Source organism: Triturus cristatus, chromosome 6, assembly GCF_964204655.1.
Source record: "Triturus cristatus chromosome 6, aTriCri1.1, whole genome shotgun sequence".
Classification (NCBI taxonomy): Eukaryota; Metazoa; Chordata; class Amphibia; order Caudata; family Salamandridae; genus Triturus; species Triturus cristatus.
This window is the reverse complement of record NC_140589.1, coordinates 1,120,806,291-1,120,825,110: the sequence shown is the minus strand read 5'-3', so window position 1 is coordinate 1,120,825,110 and position 18,820 is coordinate 1,120,806,291. Positions and strand designations below refer to the sequence as shown.

The window sequence follows — 18,820 nt, the reverse complement described above, 5'->3', positions numbered from 1 at the left end:
ATGTGTGTTGGTGCACGTGTGTCTATCAATGAGATTAGCAGCACGTGGCAAAAATCAGGTAAAACTTATTCACAGCAGCATACTTCTACTTTCTAGATGCTGGATGGTGTTCAATAATGCCAAGTCTATAAAGGTAGCTACTTACACCCAGCATTTCAGTCAGTTGTCTACATTCCCTCTATATTCTATTTAGGGATAAATATATTTCTCCTGGCTCCTTTTTTAAGTACAAGATGAAAAATTGGGCCATTGTAGTCTAGTACTATATGCTGCATAATATTTTCTTACTTAAGTAACTCTGCAGGCGACCACCTATACTTAAGATATATTGTGAAAAAGTGCTCCGGGGTCTCTGCATGGGAGGAACTATTATTTGCTTATGACAATGAATGGAAATCGCCTACGAGAGAACTGCAAAAAAACATAGCACTTTGCAAAACTCACAAATAAATAAATCCACATTATCAAAATGTTGTTCAGATTGCTAAATATTGTTTTAGTAGACACTTGGCATCCTAAAAAGTGTAAGAACTGGGCACCATGATCTTTTATATCAGTACTCAAAGGCCATTTCGGATAAAGAAAGTCTAAGACAAAGTGGTATGGAATTCTTGAGATTTATCCTCAGGTTTTGTATGTTACAGTGGATCGTACCTCCCACCTTGTGTGTTTTTTATTCTCAGATATTAAAATTCATTCACCTTCAAAGTCAATCCCAATTCAGGCAGGTGTTTGAGTGTCTGATCTGCTGAAGATGCAAGTGGGAAGAGAGTTGATCTGTCCCAGTTAATTTTCAGTCCTAATGCCTCTCTGACCTTCTCTAGTTCTTTAAGAAACAGTCGGACAGAGGCAAGGGGTGACTCTGACATTAGAGTTTAACATCAGCATAACAGAATTCATATACCACAGTTAAGCTGTTTCGAAGTATGGAAGCTAGTGTCTTCATCACCCGCCAGTACAATGGGGAAATTGAGCAGACTTGGTGTGTGTCTGTTTCTAGCGGTCACCTCTCTGATAATAAGCCTTCTGTCTCAACCCTGCCACAAGAGGTCATGGGCAATACTTTTATCCGAGTTGTTAAGTTAGTCCTAAGTTAGAATGGACATTGACAGTTTGCATTACTTGTAAGTTGACTGTCAAAAACTTTGTTCATGTCTATTGACTATTACCCATCTTTTGACAAACTATTTATAACATACAAGAGTTATATAAGATTTTGGATTGGATTGCAATCACAAATTGGCCTGGCTGTACGAAAGCGGTCACAACTCTCCTCAATATAGACCAGCAGTTTAAGGTTTTCACTTTTGTGGACTACCATTGAATCAATGCTGGAAGCTGCGGACCCTGACCTCCGCAACCTCTACGGTTTGGACCTCAAAACCATGCACAAAAATACAAGAACAAGTATACATGAAACGAATATACAAATTATAAAATTGTATTTAATTCACAAACAAAAACAAAACTGCAAAAACAAATGTAATTTTGTTTGAACAGGAAGGTTGGCACTTTTCAAAATTTAGATTTATTTCTAAAAGACAAAGTTATATGCTGGACTCAGCACATTACCTGGCCTTTTTTGTTCCTAATGCATGCACTCTATTTCAGCATGTACCAGTACTTCAAGTGAGAACACCAATCACTCATTCTTAATTCTTTTTGCTGTTCTTGTACTGCTCCCACGAAGCAAGCTAAGGATACCAACTTAACTTTTAGCCTCGAATTTCAAATTCCTACACAATTAGGCAGTATTTTAAAATGTTCAAGTTTGCTTTTTTTATGTATATATACACCTTATTAACCTGCTAATATTTAATTTACTAAACAATCATAGACCCCCTGAGTAGATGTATTGGACCTCCATGGGTCCACATACCCCAGGTTAAAAACTGCTGATGTAGACACTAGTTTTTCTGGTCTATTTTGGTATCTATATTTAACATTGAGAGTGGTCTATGTGCCTTTGAAATCCTTAAGAGAATGTATTTGGCTTGGCTAACCATGTGGGTAACAGCTTCCCTCAGGCACAACGGAAATTAACCTCAGCTGAAATCTCTAGAAGCAGGTCAATCGTAAGGCCGGCATTGATGGGTCTAGACACAACCCATCAATACCAGACATGGTGCCTTTCAGAACAACCATATTGTTGCTAGTATTTCTTTCTGAGGCAGTGGTACCACCAAGGCTTTCTTCTTTTGACTCGGCAAGTCTGGGCAGGTTAGATTAATCCAGGGCAACTCTCTTCTGGTCTAGGTTTTGGCAGGGAGTGCAGATCACATCTTTTCAAGTAACTACAAAAGAGGTTCTTGATATCTAATTGCATGTTGGCAGATTTACTCTCCTTGTTACTTTTATGGTATTTGTGTTTTCAGCAGTTCTCACTTAAGGAACAAGGTGAGTAGTCATATCATTCTGGCTTACTCCCTGAAGTTTTTGCCTGTGTTGAGTTAACATGAATTTAGGCAGCGTGAATTTAGCATTTTTGACTTTTCACTTGGTATGATAGGCAGAGTGCCAGTTACTGTAATTCGTCTTCATAACGGTGCATTATTTAATTTAGAGGGTGGTTGGTGTGATACACTGTTCACACAGGTCTTTCTCGCATCCACATTTATGGCTTCCCTCTGGCTGCTACTCATGCCCCAATTTTTGTAAAATAATTGACTATTCCAGTTTTCAAATCAAGTTGGAACATTCGGTTTTGAAATGACTCTAGACGGATTACAAGTAGGACCCCTTGTCCCTATGATGGTGTGCCGACACAAAGCATGCAGCACTTTATCTTATTCTGTGGTTTTTACGCAGGTGTAAGGAAATTTTACTTAAAACCAATTTTTCTCACACAAAATATCAGGGATTTAAAAATTGTGGCATGTCATATTTGCACTGGAGTATCCTTCTGTATGTTTTAGTACTGCACTTTATATTTAGGGCGGTATATATCTCAGGAAAATATTGTAACATTTTTAGGAATTAATTGACTTAATTTTTATTGCTTTTAAATGTTATATTTATAGGTGACATTTTATGATATTTTATGATGCCAGTATTTGTGCTGAATAAAGAATTTTGATTGATTGACTCTTGATGTATATATTTGTATGCTGTAGTCTTTGGTGAGTTATCTGACCGAATTCTGTCCATATGGGAGCTCTTCAAAGATCCATGAGGGTTTTAAGGAATAACCTCAATGTAATTTATTCTGCAATACTGTGGGACCCAATAAACAAACTTGAGGTTTAAACTACTGCTATACCCAGACAGAAGGCTAAAAATTCATGTTAGTTGTAACCATTTCAGGGACAGTTTGACATGTTTAGTAGCAATTAAGATGTACCCTACAGAAACACTAACTCCACCCTGTGCCGTATCAGGAACCAGTAGACTAAACATTAAGGCCTCTGGCCTATCAAGATATTAACCAAACCGGTTAGTCATTCTCTTTGAGATGTGCTATGTACCTGTCTTGGCCTTTTATTCCCAGAGTGTACAGTATATGAATAAAGCATTTCCTAGTATGCAAAATTTGATGCAGGTGTAGCTAGCTGTACCTATACTCGCAACCAAACTTTTATACAATAGAGAACCTGTGCCTCTGCACCCGCCTACACCCTTCTTAGTAGTTTGTGCTCAGTATCCAGGAATTACCAGGTGCAAAGTTAACTAAAACCTACTTTGTTAACTAAGTAATGTACACTAAATATGCAATTCAAAACAACAAGTGATCATTCTACAAACATGTTAATAGTATTATTTAATTCTGCATTTTCTATTACTACAAAGTAGTACATCTATTAAGTTAGAAATTACTTAGTCATAATAACATGAATTACTTTAGTAAACAACTGTAAAAGTATACTGTTAAGTTGGTTTAAATACCTTTCCACAATTTCATTCATAATGACGTTGGCAAGGTTACTATCCACGTTTCTGAAGTTCTTCATATCCTTCTTCTTTCTGATGACAGCTACTGCTGTAGGTCTATTGTTTACTCTTGCACAATTTTTGGCAGGAGCACCCTAAAAGATAAATCCAACATAACTGAAACAATTGGCAGCTTTAATATTTAGGTAGTCTTTGGTGAGTCACAGAACTTGAATACTTTTTCAAAAAATTCACAGGCAAACGTACAACAAAAATAGAAATATTGCCAGTGGTATTTGCACATGTAGTGGCAGGGGTGGAGGGAACACAAGAGCTTGAGCAATTGAAAGCAAGAACGAGTATTTAAGAGAGGTTCACCAAATGTTTGTTTGGAACAAACTACTGTAAAACAGCAAACGCATTTTGATTTACTTATATTAAAAAGTCCGCCTCCTCTGGCTCTGTGGACGCAAGGGGTTTCAGTCAGAGCAAGGTTGGCAGACAGGAGGTTTCTTTTGGGTACGTGTAAGTTTATACTGTTGTTGAGGTATTTGGGTCCGTTGTTGTGTAGGCATTTGTAGGCGTGGGTGAGGATCTTGAAGGGGATTCTTTTCTCAACGGGGAGCCAGTGGAGTGTCTGTAGGTGTTGGCTGATGTGTTAGTTACGGGGGATGTCGAGGACAAGTCTGGCTGCGGTTTTCTGTATGGTCTGAAGTTTGCGGAGAAGGGATGTGTTGATGCCGGTGTAGAGTGTGTTTCCATAGTCCAGTCTGCTGGTGATGAGCGAGTGGGTGACTGTCTTCCTAGACTCAGGGGGGATCCATTTGAAGGTCTTTCGAAGGATGCAGAGGGTGTTGAAGCAGCTGGAGGTGATGGCGTTGACTTGTCTGTTCATGGTGAGCGATGAGTCGATTATGATGCCAAGGTTTTTGACGTGGTCTGAGGGGGTAGGTGGGCTCCTGGGGGTGGCAGGCCACCAGGTGTCGTCCCATGCTGAGGGGGTGGTTCCGAGGACGAGGACTTCTGTCTTCTCAGCGTTGAGTTTTAGGCAGCTGTTGGTCATCCAGACTGCGACGTCTTGCATTCCTTTTTGGAAGTTTAGTTTTGCGGTGTTGGGGTCTCTGGTGAGGGAAGAGGATGAGCTGGGTGTTGTGGGCGTAGGATACGATGTTAAGGCCGTGTTGTCGGACAATGGCTGCGAGGGGGGGCCATGTAGATGGGTTTTTTTGGAACGTGTTCAGGCTGATGGGCCAGGCGAGTGATTGGACTTCTCCAGAGTATTATGTCTGGATGTGGCCGCATCTGATCTAGGATTGTGGGACCTCGACTTTTCTATTCTTGGACTGCACATTCTTTCCAAGCAGTGACTGTTGCAGTTTTTGAATTCTTTGGATATTAGCTATTGAATAATATGGTGTTCTAAGATTGAATATTATAAGGACTGCGGACTTGTTCATTGAATTTTCCTTTGGCCTATTGGCTGTTTTGAGACTTTGCGGATTCTTGGTCATTTACATGATTGCCCTGACGAAGTTCCATTGTATGGAATGAAACGCGTTGGCTGTTGTCCAGAATGCGACTATATTTGAAGAATAAAAAAAAATACATGGAACTATTCAGATGCATTTGACTTTATCTCTGGTGCACCCTCCCTTATGAGAAACTAGACACTGAAGAGGGTCGGGCTCAGCGATGACCCCTGGGGGACTTCGCAGGTGATCTCCGTGGGAGCGGAGAGGAAGGGTGGTAGTCTGATCCTTTGGCTTCTTCCGGTGAGGAATGATCGGATCCAGTCCAGGGCTGTCGCATGTATGCCAGCTTCGTGTAGTCTGGCGACTAGAGTGTGGTGAGAGACGGTGTCGAAATATGCGGACAGATCGAGGAGGATGAGGACTGCTGAGTGGCCATGGTCAAGGAGGGTGTGGATGTCGTCTGTGGCGGCGAGAAGGGCGGTTTCGGGTGCTGTGGTTGCTCCGGTATCCAGATTGGGATGGGTCGAGGACGGTGTTTTCTTCGATGAACCGTGTCAGTTCCCTGTTGACAGCTTTCTCTGCTACTTTGGCTGCGAAGAAGAGGAGCGAGATGGGCCGGAAGTTCTTGAGGTCGGTCGTGGGCTTCTTGAGCAGGGGCCTGACTTCTGCGCGTTTCCAGCTGTCTGGGAAGGTGCCTGTTGCGAAGGTGGTGTTGATGGTCTGTTGTATTCCAGGCGCAATGGTGTCCAAAAGTAATTTAACAGCTATTTTACTGAAAATCCCATTGAAGTCTATGTACTGTATTTACAAGTGATTGCATTTCTCTACAACAATACTGTAAGTCAAGCCAAAGTACATTTACAATTGCAATACAACATTCAGCATTTATTACTGTAAAGTATTTATTGCTAACCTGTGCCAGGCTTGCTTGGTTCTAGAAATAAAATACCTAAAAGAATATTTTTACACAAAAACAAATGGTCTGAGTGTGTACAACAAATGCTTAACACTGTCCTCTGTTACTACCTTACTGCTCAACCACACTACCACAAATAGAGAGTAAGGTTCGATCTAACTTTACCTCTGCCTACCTTTGGGGTTCCACTGGACTCTGTGCACACTATAGCTCACTTTGGTATAGTATATACAGAGCCGGATTCCTACAGTCTGTCTATTTATTTATTTATTTATTTATGGTATTTGTAGAGCGCGACACTCATCCCAAGGGATATCACGGCGCTGAGACCAGGTGAAAACAGCTGACGGTTAGAAGGGTTTTTAATGAGAGGAAGGAAACAGGTAAGTCTTAAGCTTTTTCCGAAACAACAGATAGTTGGTTGTATGTCTGAGATCGTTGGGCAACTCGTTCCATCTCTTGGCCGCTAGGTAGGAGAAAGAACGGCCGCCCGTTCTTACTTTATATATGCGCTTAGTCCTAGCCAGAGCCAAATTAGTGGAACGTAGGTTCCTGGTAGGAACATAGAATTCCATTTTGTCCTGGAGTATGGTAGGACCCGTCCTATACAGGGCTCTATGGGCGTGGCAGAGCAGCTTGAAGGCAGCCCTCTGGCGCACAGAGAGCCAGTGAAGGCTTCTCAGGCATTCCGATGCCGAGTCTAATTTGCCCTTATCACAGATCAGTTTGGCGGCTGCATTTTGCAGTACTTGTAGGCGAGAGAAGAGGTGTTCGTTCATCCCCACAAATAATGCATTCCCGTAGTCGAGACGGCTGACCAATAGGGCCTGGGTAACTGAGCGTCTACAGTTCAGTGGTATCCATGGGAATAGTCTTGCTAAGAGCTTCAAGATGGCGAAGCCTTTGCCACAAAGAGATTGTACATGGTCTTTCATGGATAACTCATCATCCATAGTAATTCCCAGATTTCTGGCATGTTGTTTAGGGGTGGGAGCCTGACCCAGAGCTGAAGGCCACCATGAGGCATCCCAGATTCGTTTGGCTCCCCCAAATAGCAGGATCTCTGATTTTCCGGCATTCAGCTTCAGGCAGTGGGCATGCATCCATTGGGCCATTTCAGCCAAGCAGCCTTGTAGTTTGGTTTTGGTGATTGCTGGTTTTTCATTTAAGGCCACTACTAGCTGCGTGTCATCCGCATATGAGCACATGCCGATGCCCCATTTCCTTCCAATGTCAGCCAGGGAGGACATGTAAACATTGAAAAGTGTGGGGCTCAGCGATGCGCCCTGGGGGACCCCGCAGTCAATGGAGGTGGTGTTAGACTGAAATTGACCCATGTGAACGTTCTGGGAGCGGGCACTCAGGAAGGAGTGTAACCAGTTTAAGGCATTGGACTGTATTCCTTTATGTTGAAGTATATTCAACAGGCATTGATGGGAGACCGTATCAAATGCCGCTGACAGGTCGAGCAGTATTAGTGCCACCGATCCTCCTTGGTCGGTGTGAGACCCAATACTGTCCGAGACTGCCAGCAACGTGGCCTCAGTGCTATTATTGGCTCTAAAGCCAGTCTGGGTGGGGTCCAAAAGGGAGTTGGTTTCCAGATATTTGGTCAGTTGGACATTGACCAGTTTTTCCAGGACTTTAGAAAGGTATGGAAGTTGAGAAATGGGTCTGTAATTCTCAGGATTAGCGATGTCGGAGCCTGCCTTCTTCAAAAGGGGAATAACAGCTGCGTGTTTCCAGGCGTTAGGGAATGTGGCAGTTTTAAGTGATTTATTGAAGATTCGAGTGACTGGACCGCAGAGTATAGGTGCAATCTTGGAAAACACGAAATGGGGGCAAGGGTCCAAGGGGGAGCCTGACTTAACTGCCTGCATTGCTGTTAGGACATCGGCTACTAATAAGGGTTCAAAATCCAATAGACGAGGGATGTCTGAAGAGAGTGAGTCGGATCCAATGGGTTTTTTTTCATTTATATCATCAGTTTGAGGAGAAAAATCAGCATAGATTTTCTTTATTTTTTCTGAAAAGAAAGTGCTGATGAGGTTACAGGCCTCAGTCGAGGGTTTAAGTGTTTGGGAAATAGTGGCAGGTTTGCTCAGTTCTTTCACTATTTTGTATAGCTCTTTCGTGGAGTTACTATTCTCCTCTATACGCTGAGTGAGGTAATCTTTCTTAGCCTGCCTGATAGCTAGGATATACTTTTTGCGATTGTTGGTGTAATTGAGTTTAAGTATGGGTTTAGCTATTTTGTCCTTGGATTGCCTCCATAGATGTTCGAGCTTTTGGCATTCTCTTTTTAGACTTTTGTGATGGAGTGTGTACCATTTTTCCGTAGGAGCCTTTTCCTTAATTGTCCGTCTGGGGGCTATTTTATCTAGGGTTTGCAGTATGGCAGCATCGAGGGATGCAACGTCTTTGCATACGGAGGCGTTGGTAGGTGGTTCAAGGTCAGCCACCTGGAAATATGTGTTGAAGTTTGAATCCTCGACTAGTCTCCAAGCTCGTTTGGCAATAGTTTGATCGTTTTTGGGTTTTGGAGGTTTACAGGGGACATTAAGTGAGAAGGATATAAGAAAGTGACGCAGCTTTTTCATTGATTGTCAAGTTTGTGGTTGTGTTTCTGTGGCTGGGTAAGTGGCTAAATGTAAGAATGATTCAACAGTGGGATAGATGTGGGTCTCTTTCTCACTTTGCCACTAGATACAAGCTAGCCTGGCTGATGAGGGGTGTTACCCAGAAACCTGTCCCCGGATGCTCGTATCCGGTCCAGGGAAGACCTGGCTTGGCAGTTTGGGCTGGACTGTTTCCATGAGGAACAGGGTCAAGACTGATTTGCATATGGCTGGGTCTGAACTGGGGTGGCAAAGTGAGCTGAAGAATGATGATGGATTCAACCCAGAACTCATAGTGACTAGGGGTGAGTGTCTGAAAAGTTTCAGTGCTCGGTCCATCATCTCATTGTGTTTGCTTGGTGTCATGAACAGCCACTTTGCATGCCAACAGATGGTTGACCCTCGTGGATGGGCAGAGAGCCCTTCCAAAGGCTGCTTTTTGGCCAATGTGTAGTAGATCGTGATTAAAAAAAGACAGTGCTTTTCTGCATGGTCTTACCTTCCTTAGCCTCTAGGGAGTCCCAGAAAAATCTCACTGTCCACTCAATGGTCTTTGAAGCAATTGATGTAAAAGGTTAAGGGTCTTTCAGGGTCCAGACGATATAGTATCTACTCCCTTTTCAACGGGTGAAGGGGGCAAAGAACGTTGGGACAGGGATGGAGTGATTAACTACCCAATGTGGAAAGGAGTCACATTTTGGCGAGCAGCTGCTCTTGTCCAGGGCAATAGTTTGCCTGGAAAAATTATAGTATAGGTCAGCTGCAGAAAGAGAGCCTGCAGCTCCCTCATGTGATAAGCTGAAGTAATCAAGACAAGGAAGACAGTCTTAAGGAAAAAAAGGCGCAACAAGCAGCTGTGCGTCAGGGCGAACACGAGAAATACCAGAACAAAATTAAGGTCCCACTGTGTCAACAAACTGTCAAGAAAGGAACATGTATATCAAACCTAAAAGCATCATAGCAAGGGATTTAAACAAGGACAGTTGGTCCGGTAAACACAGAGAAGCCGAAAGGGCCGATAAATAACATGTAATAGTTTCAAATTCAAGGCCTTGCTGGGCAGAGACAAAAAAAATCTGACAGTTTAGATTGCAAAGGGTCTGTCCTGCAGACTCCACACCAGGCCACAAATTTGTCCCAGTGCCCGAAATAAACAGACTTCATAGAAGGCTGCCTGTCAACTAAAACATCCACATCTTAAGTTGGCAAATCAAACCGAGTCAAATGTAGACGCTCAGTCTCGATGCATAGATGTGTAGATTATTGAAGAGCGGGCGGAGAACCCTGCCCTGTTCTGCAGCAGAAGATCCTCCTGAATTGGCAGCCTGGGCACAGGGTAGATGCTCAGAAGGTCTGGTTACCACACTCTTGGCCCAATTCAGGGCCCTGTAGGATGACTTGGGTCCAGTTGTTCTCGGTTGTCTTCAGAACTCTGGGCAGGGGATGGCGGAAAGCATACAAGAGTACAGTGTTTCACGTCAATCAAAATATATCTCTTAGAGAGTCTCTGCAGGAGCTCCAACATGCAAAAGTTTGGACACTGCACATTCTTGATAGTAGCAACGCAATGTAGCCAGAGTTCTCCCTATGGTCGAAAGACACCCTGTGCCACCTCAGCGTTCAGCTGCCATTCGTAATCCACCAGGCACTGCTGACTGAGCTGGTCTACCCTGGCCTTCAAGGATCCTGCTAGGTTGTTCATAGTCAGGGAGATGCCCGGACACACCAGGAGGTGCAGCTCCTCTTGGCACAGGACACAAGACCTCCCCTCCACCCCGCTTGCTGCAGTACCATAAGGCAGTGGTTGTGTCCACGGGAACCTGTACCAGCCTCACCTTACTAGACGACAGAAAGGCCTTGAACGCCAGTCGAATGGCCTGCAACTCTAACAGATTGATATGGAGCCAGATTTACGCTGGAGACCAGAGTTCTCTGAACTCTACCTCTCCCAGATAACCTCAACCCAGCATGGACGTATCCGTCAACACTGTTAGCTCTTACTGGGGAAGGCTGTGGGGTATTTTGCTAGTCAAGTTGTGGTTGAACAGCCACCGCTGCGGATCTTGTGCAGTTGCCTCTAAAACCTGGATGACATTAGATACATTTCCTTGGCGCTGGGTCCATTGAGACTTCAGTTGCCACTGCAGAGCCTGCATATACCACCTGGTGAAATGGACAAATCAGGATGCATGAGACTAAGAGGCCAAGACAAGAAGACTCGGAGCAGCTGTCACGAGATTCAGGGCAGAGGCTGAAACATTAGGATCATAGCCTGAATGTCAGACTTGTTGCGAGTGAGGAAACGCTCTGAACTGCACAGAATCCAAGACAGCTCCTATAAAAAGAGGTCTCTGTGAAGGAGTCAGGTGTCTCTTTGGCTCCCTGATCGAACCCCAATGATGTCAGGAGGTTCACCGTTGTCTGAAGGCGGTATACTACTGACTGTGGCGAGTGGGCCTTCAACGGCCAGTCGTTGAGGTAGGGGAAAACTGGTACCCCCACCCCTCCCCCAGCCTCAGAAGATGTGTGGGACCACCGCCATCACTTTCATGAACTTTCCAGTAGGTGCTGGTAAGGCAGAAGGGGAGCAGAGCAAACTGAATGCTTTTGACCGACCTTTAACCACAGGTAACATCAGTGGGACTGCAGGAGGGATACATGGTTGTACAAGTCCTGCAGGTACAAGTGTACCATCCTGTCACATAGATCCAGGGCAAACACAACTGTACCAGTGTGAGGATTCAGAATTTGTCCTTCCGCAGGAAGGCATTCAGATGGAAAAGATTTAAATTAGGACATTGGCCTCCACATCCTTCTTCAGCACAAAGACTTAGCAGGACTGACAACCCAAAACAATTTCAGAGTCTTGAACACTGTTGATGGACCCTTCAGATAGTAGCGCCAGCATCTTTTGGAGTAAAATAAATAGGTGGTCCTCCAAGGGGAGTTTTGATGTGGAAGGAAGCTCTAGTGGGTCAAAAAGTAACAGAAGGGCATAGCATTTCTGAAAGATCTGGAGGATCCATCGGTTGTATGTGATGGATTGCCATCCTGGGATAAAGTGTTGGGTTCTGCTTCCCACGGGGTGGTTGTGTGCCCCTAAAGGTATGAAAGAAGATTGGATACTGATGCAAACTGGAGGGAAACAGTAGAGGGCAATGCCACTGGTGACCTATGTGTTCCTGCCTGATCCATAGCCACAAAAGGATTGGGGGGCTGCAGTTTGGGTGCAAGGGCCATCCGTTGCCTGTTTACCAACACTCTAGAGTAGCTTAAGAAAAGCTGAAACTGATATGGAAACTGTCTGGTGTGGTTAGAGAGGCCCAAAGAATGCATCATGGCCCTACTTTAGGCATCCTAAGGCAGAGACAGCATTTTTGCCAGATTTGAGGGATCCCTCAAAAGGCATATCCATAAGGGATGGTGCACATCTCCTGAAAAATCCATGTTGCATCCACGTATGGCGATGGTGCACCACACTAGTGCTGATTCCCCAACCCAAGCAATCGGTAGTATCCAGGCCAGCTTAAATTATTTATCTGGCCGCATCCTGACCATCTTCAACAGCTTGAGCCACAGAGGCCCCAAATTCTTCTGGGACCGCCAGTAGGAGCTTGCTGGCCATGTCCCAGAAGGTATGCATATGTCAGTCTAATAGCGTTACAACAAACAAATGATGGACGGAATGCTGACAATGCAGACATTCTCCCCCAGTCAAGAGATCTGGGTTAAATCCATCGTTCTTTTGCCCACTACGCCACCCCAGTTTAGACATGGCCATATGCAAATCAGTCTTGACCCTGTGCCTCATGGGAACAGTCCAGCCCGAACTGCCAAGCCATATCTTCCCTGGACCAGAATCAAGCATCCTAGGACCGGTTTCTGGCTATCAGCCGTCATCAGCCAGGATAGCTTGACTCCAGTGGCGTAGTGAGCACGGGTCCCACGTCTGGGAATACCCATCCCACTTAGGGCGAAAAGCGTTACAACAAACAAATGATGGACGGAATGCTGACAATGCAGACATTCTCCCCCAGTCAAGAGATCTGGGTTAAATCCATCGTTCTTTTGCCCACTACGCCACCCCAGTTTAGACATGGCCATATGCAAATCAGTCTTGACCCTGTGCCTCATGGGAACAGTCCAGCCCGAACTGCCAAGCCATGTCTTCCCTGGACCAGAATCAAGCATCCTAGGACCGGTTTCTGGCTATCAGCCGTCATCAGCCAGGATAGCTTGACTCCAGTGGCGTAGTGAGCACGGGTCCCACGTCTGGGAATACCCATCCCACTTAGGGCGAAAAGCGTTACAACAAACAAATGATGGACGGAATGCTGACAATGCAGACATTCTCCCCCAGTCAAGAGATCTGGGTTAAATCCATCGTTCTTTTGCCCACTACGCCACCCCAGTTTAGACATGGCCATATGCAAATCAGTCTTGACCCTGTGCCTCATGGGAACAGTCCAGCCCGAACTGCCAAGCCATGTCTTCCCTGGACCAGAATCAAGCATCCTAGGACCGGTTTCTGGCTATCAGCCGTCATCAGCCAGGATAGCTTGACTCCAGTGGCGTAGTGAGCACGGGTCCCACGTCTGGGAATACCCATCCCACTTAGGGCGAAAAGCGTTACAACAAACAAATGATGGACGGAATGCTGACAATGCAGACATTCTCCCCCAGTCAAGAGATCTGGGTTAAATCCATCGTTCTTTTGCCCACTACGCCACCCCAGTTTAGACATGGCCATATGCAAATCAGTCTTGACCCTGTGCCTCATGGGAACAGTCCAGCCCGAACTGCCAAGCCATGTCTTCCCTGGACCAGAATCAAGCATCCTAGGACCGGTTTCTGGCTATCAGCCGTCATCAGCCAGGATAGCTTGACTCCAGTGGCGTAGTGAGCACGGGTCCCACGTCTGGGAATACCCATCCCACTTAGGGCGAAAAGCGTTACAACAAACAAATGATGGACGGAATGCTGACAATGCAGACATTCTCCCCCAGTCAAGAGATCTGGGTTAAATCCATCGTTCTTTTGCCCACTACGCCACCCCAGTTTAGACATGGCCATATGCAAATCAGTCTTGACCCTGTGCCTCATGGGAACAGTCCAGCCCGAACTGCCAAGCCATGTCTTCCCTGGACCAGAATCAAGCATCCTAGGACCGGTTTCTGGCTATCAGCCGTCATCAGCCAGGATAGCTTGACTCCAGTGGCGTAGTGAGCACGGGTCCCACGTCTGGGAATACCCATCCCACTTAGGGCGAAAAGCGTTACAACAAACAAATGATGGACGGAATGCTGACAATGCAGACATTCTCCCCCAGTCAAGAGATCTGGGTTAAATCCATCGTTCTTTTGCCCACTACGCCACCCCAGTTTAGACATGGCCATATGCAAATCAGTCTTGACCCTGTGCCTCATGGGAACAGTCCAGCCCGAACTGCCAAGCCATGTCTTCCCTGGACCAGAATCAAGCATCCTAGGACCGGTTTCTGGCTATCAGCCGTCATCAGCCAGGATAGCTTGACTCCAGTGGCGTAGTGAGCACGGGTCCCACGTCTGGGAATACCCATCCCACTTAGGGCGAAAAGCGTTACAACAAACAAATGATGGACGGAATGCTGACAATGCAGACATTCTCCCCCAGTCAAGAGATCTGGGTTAAATCCATCGTTCTTTTGCCCACTACGCCACCCCAGTTTAGACATGGCCATATGCAAATCAGTCTTGACCCTGTGCCTCATGGGAACAGTCCAGCCCGAACTGCCAAGCCATGTCTTCCCTGGACCAGAATCAAGCATCCTAGGACCGGTTTCTGGCTATCAGCCGTCATCAGCCAGGATAGCTTGACTCCAGTGGCGTAGTGAGCACGGGTCCCACGTCTGGGAATACCCATCCCACTTAGGGCGAAAAGCGTTACAACAAACAAATGATGGACGGAATGCTGACAATGCAGACATTCTCCCCCAGTCAAGAGATCTGGGTTAAATCCATCGTTCTTTTGCCCACTACGCCACCCCAGTTTAGACATGGCCATATGCAAATCAGTCTTGACCCTGTGCCTCATGGGAACAGTCCAGCCCGAACTGCCAAGCCATGTCTTCCCTGGACCAGAATCAAGCATCCTAGGACCGGTTTCTGGCTATCAGCCGTCATCAGCCAGGATAGCTTGACTCCAGTGGCGTAGTGAGCACGGGTCCCACGTCTGGGAATACCCATCCCACTTAGGGCGAAAAGCGTTACAACAAACAAATGATGGACGGAATGCTGACAATGCAGACATTCTCCCCCAGTCAAGAGATCTGGGTTAAATCCATCGTTCTTTTGCCCACTACGCCACCCCAGTTTAGACATGGCCATATGCAAATCAGTCTTGACCCTGTGCCTCATGGGAACAGTCCAGCCCGAACTGCCAAGCCATGTCTTCCCTGGACCAGAATCAAGCATCCTAGGACCGGTTTCTGGCTATCAGCCGTCATCAGCCAGGATAGCTTGACTCCAGTGGCGTAGTGAGCACGGGTCCCACGTCTGGGAATACCCATCCCACTTAGGGCGAAAAGCGTTACAACAAACAAATGATGGACGGAATGCTGACAATGCAGACATTCTCCCCCAGTCAAGAGATCTGGGTTAAATCCATCGTTCTTTTGCCCACTACGCCACCCCAGTTTAGACATGGCCATATGCAAATCAGTCTTGACCCTGTGCCTCATGGGAACAGTCCAGCCCGAACTGCCAAGCCATGTCTTCCCTGGACCAGAATCAAGCATCCTAGGACCGGTTTCTGGCTATCAGCCGTCATCAGCCAGGATAGCTTGACTCCAGTGGCGTAGTGAGCACGGGTCCCACGTCTGGGAATACCCATCCCACTTAGGGCGAAAAGCGTTACAACAAACAAATGATGGACGGAATGCTGACAATGCAGACATTCTCCCTCAGTCAAGAGATCTGGGTTAAATCCATCGTTCTTTTGCCCACTACGCCACCCCAGTTTAGACATGGCCATATGCAAATCAGTCTTGACCCTGTGCCTCATGGGAACAGTCCAGCCCGAACTGCCAAGCCATGTCTTCCCTGGACCAGAATCAAGCATCCTAGGACCGGTTTCTGGCTATCAGCCGTCATCAGCCAGGATAGCTTGACTCCAGTGGCGTAGTGAGCACGGGTCCCACGTCTGGGAATACCCATCCCACTTAGGGCGAAAAGCGTTACAACAAACAAATGATGGACGGAATGCTGACAATGCAGACATTCTCCCCCAGTCAAGAGATCTGGGTTAAATCCATCGTTCTTTTGCCCACTACGCCACCCCAGTTTATGTCAGTCTAATAGGCATACCACAATGACCGACCTCAAAGCTAGGCTGGCTGAAGAGAGCATCTGTTTTCCAAATGACTAAATCCTTTTTGTCTTCCTCTCCAAGTGAGCTGGAGGGGGTATGGCATAAATTAGGATTTGCTTTGCTAGTGGAAGCTTGGACCACCAAACTGAGGAGTAGGGTGCTGCATAAGAAAATCAGGGATGCCAGGTGCCGATCTGTGGCATCTAGCTATCTGCCTGATCACCGGTGGGCAAGAGCAAAGCTTAGGCCCAGTGTCCATTAGAGGGTCAGCTACGGCTTTGTTGGATGTAAAAATGAAGGTCAGCTACGACTTACTTGAATGTAAGAATATAAGATGCAAGTAGGGGCTCTGAGGAAGCAGACCAGGGTTGCATGACTTCTGCTGAAGATAAGACAAACTTTCTGAAGACTGTAAAGGAACTGAGTGTGCTGGAGTGAAGTAAGGTTAGAAAACAACACCGGGTTGTGGCTCAAAAAACTCAGCTGAACTGAGCCAAAAATGCAAAGAAACAGAACAAACAGTTCAAGCTGAGAAATACTCAACACAATACTTTGATAACTCCTAAAAAGAAATGAAACTGAAAAGGAGGGTTTTATGAATTTCCTTATTATTTGACGGAAATGATTTGAATTTATTTCATATTTCAAAAAATAATTTTGCGCAGAGACATTTCTTTTGTTGCGCTAAGGTCTTATATACAAAATTTTACAAGACATATATTACAATGACATATAACTGATAATCCCCTGGAAACAAATAGAAAATATATGCAAACATTCATCAAACACTCATGGCCATTATACTCATGCATACACGGCAAACATACAAAAACTGTAAAGTACTAGGTCCTTGTGGCGACCTTTCTTCCCTGGTACAATTAATTACATCTCAATTTAAATGTCCAAAAACATTTCATTATTGCATTGCCCAAAATGAATATAACAAATTGCTTTGAACTTCACATGGAAATAGAATTTTTTGAAAGCGGTGCGACACAAGGAAAATGAGAACTGGTCGACGCGTTTCGAACCCCAGAATTATGGGTTCTCCTCAGGACCAACCAATTTCTGCAATGAACAATAAAAAGGTTTTAGGATGTGATATTGTACTCAGAGTAACTACGAAGCACCAACAGGGCTTTGCAAACCCACCTTAGAACGTGGAAATCTATCTGCCTGAAATGGATGGGAATCGTTTCCAATGCAGAGGGACCTAAACATAAAAACACCAAAACCAACTATATTAAAATTTCAACTTTTCTACCAAAGGCTAAACAAATAGCACATGACAAACAGCAGACTTTGGACAAAGGTAGGAAATGTTTGCTCGACTTACTGGAGAAAGAGAACGTGTCCTCTTTTCCGGCTGCCAATGATTGAATACTTGTGTATCTAAAGGGGGGGAAAGAACGGTCGAAATGAATTCCGTTAACTATCGTCGTCTCTTTTACAACTCTACACGACCGTTAACATACACATTCGAAAATCTAGACCGCAACCAGCTGTGTGAAATCTAGAACTTACTTAGATAAATTTCACAGTCAACTTCAAGATGCTTTTCCCGCGCCGGAATCTGAAAAAACGAAACGAGCTGTGTAAGTAATCAAACGACCTGATATCTCAGAGCTCCTGTTCCCTAGACATAACTAATCCTTGTTTCCCTGCAAGCTTACCGGGAGTACATTTTCATCCGTCCACAACCTTGTCAACCCACGAGTGAGGATACACACAGCCTTGTGGGTACTAGTGACGTATAGCTCTCATTAGGACTACCAGAAGCGCAAAGCTTACTGGTACATGTAGTTTTATGCTCGGCGATCCTACGGGTGTGTTATTTTGAAAATGTGGCTAGGATTTCGTGAACCTGAAGAACAGTGTTTCGAATTTGAATACTAAAGATAAAGACAAGTGGCTGAAAATTCTTCCTATATAGTTGTGTCTATACTAAATATAGCACAATTCCTTTGCTACGCACCTAAACTACGGGGAAGGCTTCCCCAAAGCGGGGGCTAATGCATGGCTCAACAAATGATCGGAGCTCTCCATCAATTATGATTGTGTAAAAAATTAAAGCAGCAGACCAGAACAAGCCCAAAACAAGGAGACAGCGACAGAGAAAAGATGTGCTTTTTACATTATCCAATTGGTCTGAAAATCTCTGCGACTTCATTCAAGCCATTAATAGCCGTGTTGTATTTCATGATTAATAATGCCTCACGACGGCTTAATTGGCCTTCAAAATCTCCTCCACGTGGATCTCTTTCAATTTTGGACAAAACTGTCCATCTCAAATCTGCCTCACTGTGTGAATGAGAGACCCAATGATGGACTAAAGGGGCATTCTCAACTCGACGTCTGATCCTAGATTTATGCTGGATGATGCGTTGTCGCACCTCCTGCGTTGTTTTCCCAATGTATAGCTTAGGACACGGACAAACTATTGCATAAACGACATTCTTCGTTTTGCAATTACTGAATGTGTTATGCTTCCAGTGCGTGGTGTTGAATGAAAAAACATCGCCCTCTATGGTCTGATCACAGTTTATGCATGTTCCACATTTGTGGTGCCCCATCACTGGTGGTAGGTTGAGCATACTCCT

General features: G+C 45.2%; 1 protein-coding gene and 1 long non-coding RNA gene across 9 annotated transcripts in view; both read right to left on the bottom strand.

The window, feature by feature from the left end:
• SPAST (spastin) overlaps positions 1-18,820 on the bottom strand; it is a 675,354-nt gene that overhangs the window by 533,996 nt on the left and 122,538 nt on the right. For all 8 annotated transcript variants that reach the window (XM_085611993.1, XM_085611996.1, XM_085611991.1 and 5 more), the window contains one exon: positions 3,883-4,022. In XM_085611993.1, the coding sequence (XP_085468119.1) occupies positions 3,883-4,022 (140 nt within the window). The remainder of the gene's footprint in view (positions 1-3,882; positions 4,023-18,820) is intronic.
• Positions 17,096-17,585, bottom strand: LOC146821058 (uncharacterized). Its single transcript, XR_014963087.1, has 3 exons — positions 17,557-17,585; positions 17,373-17,433; positions 17,096-17,288 (listed from the first exon to the last, which is right to left on the bottom strand). It is a non-coding gene; the product is annotated as an uncharacterized LOC146821058 (long non-coding RNA).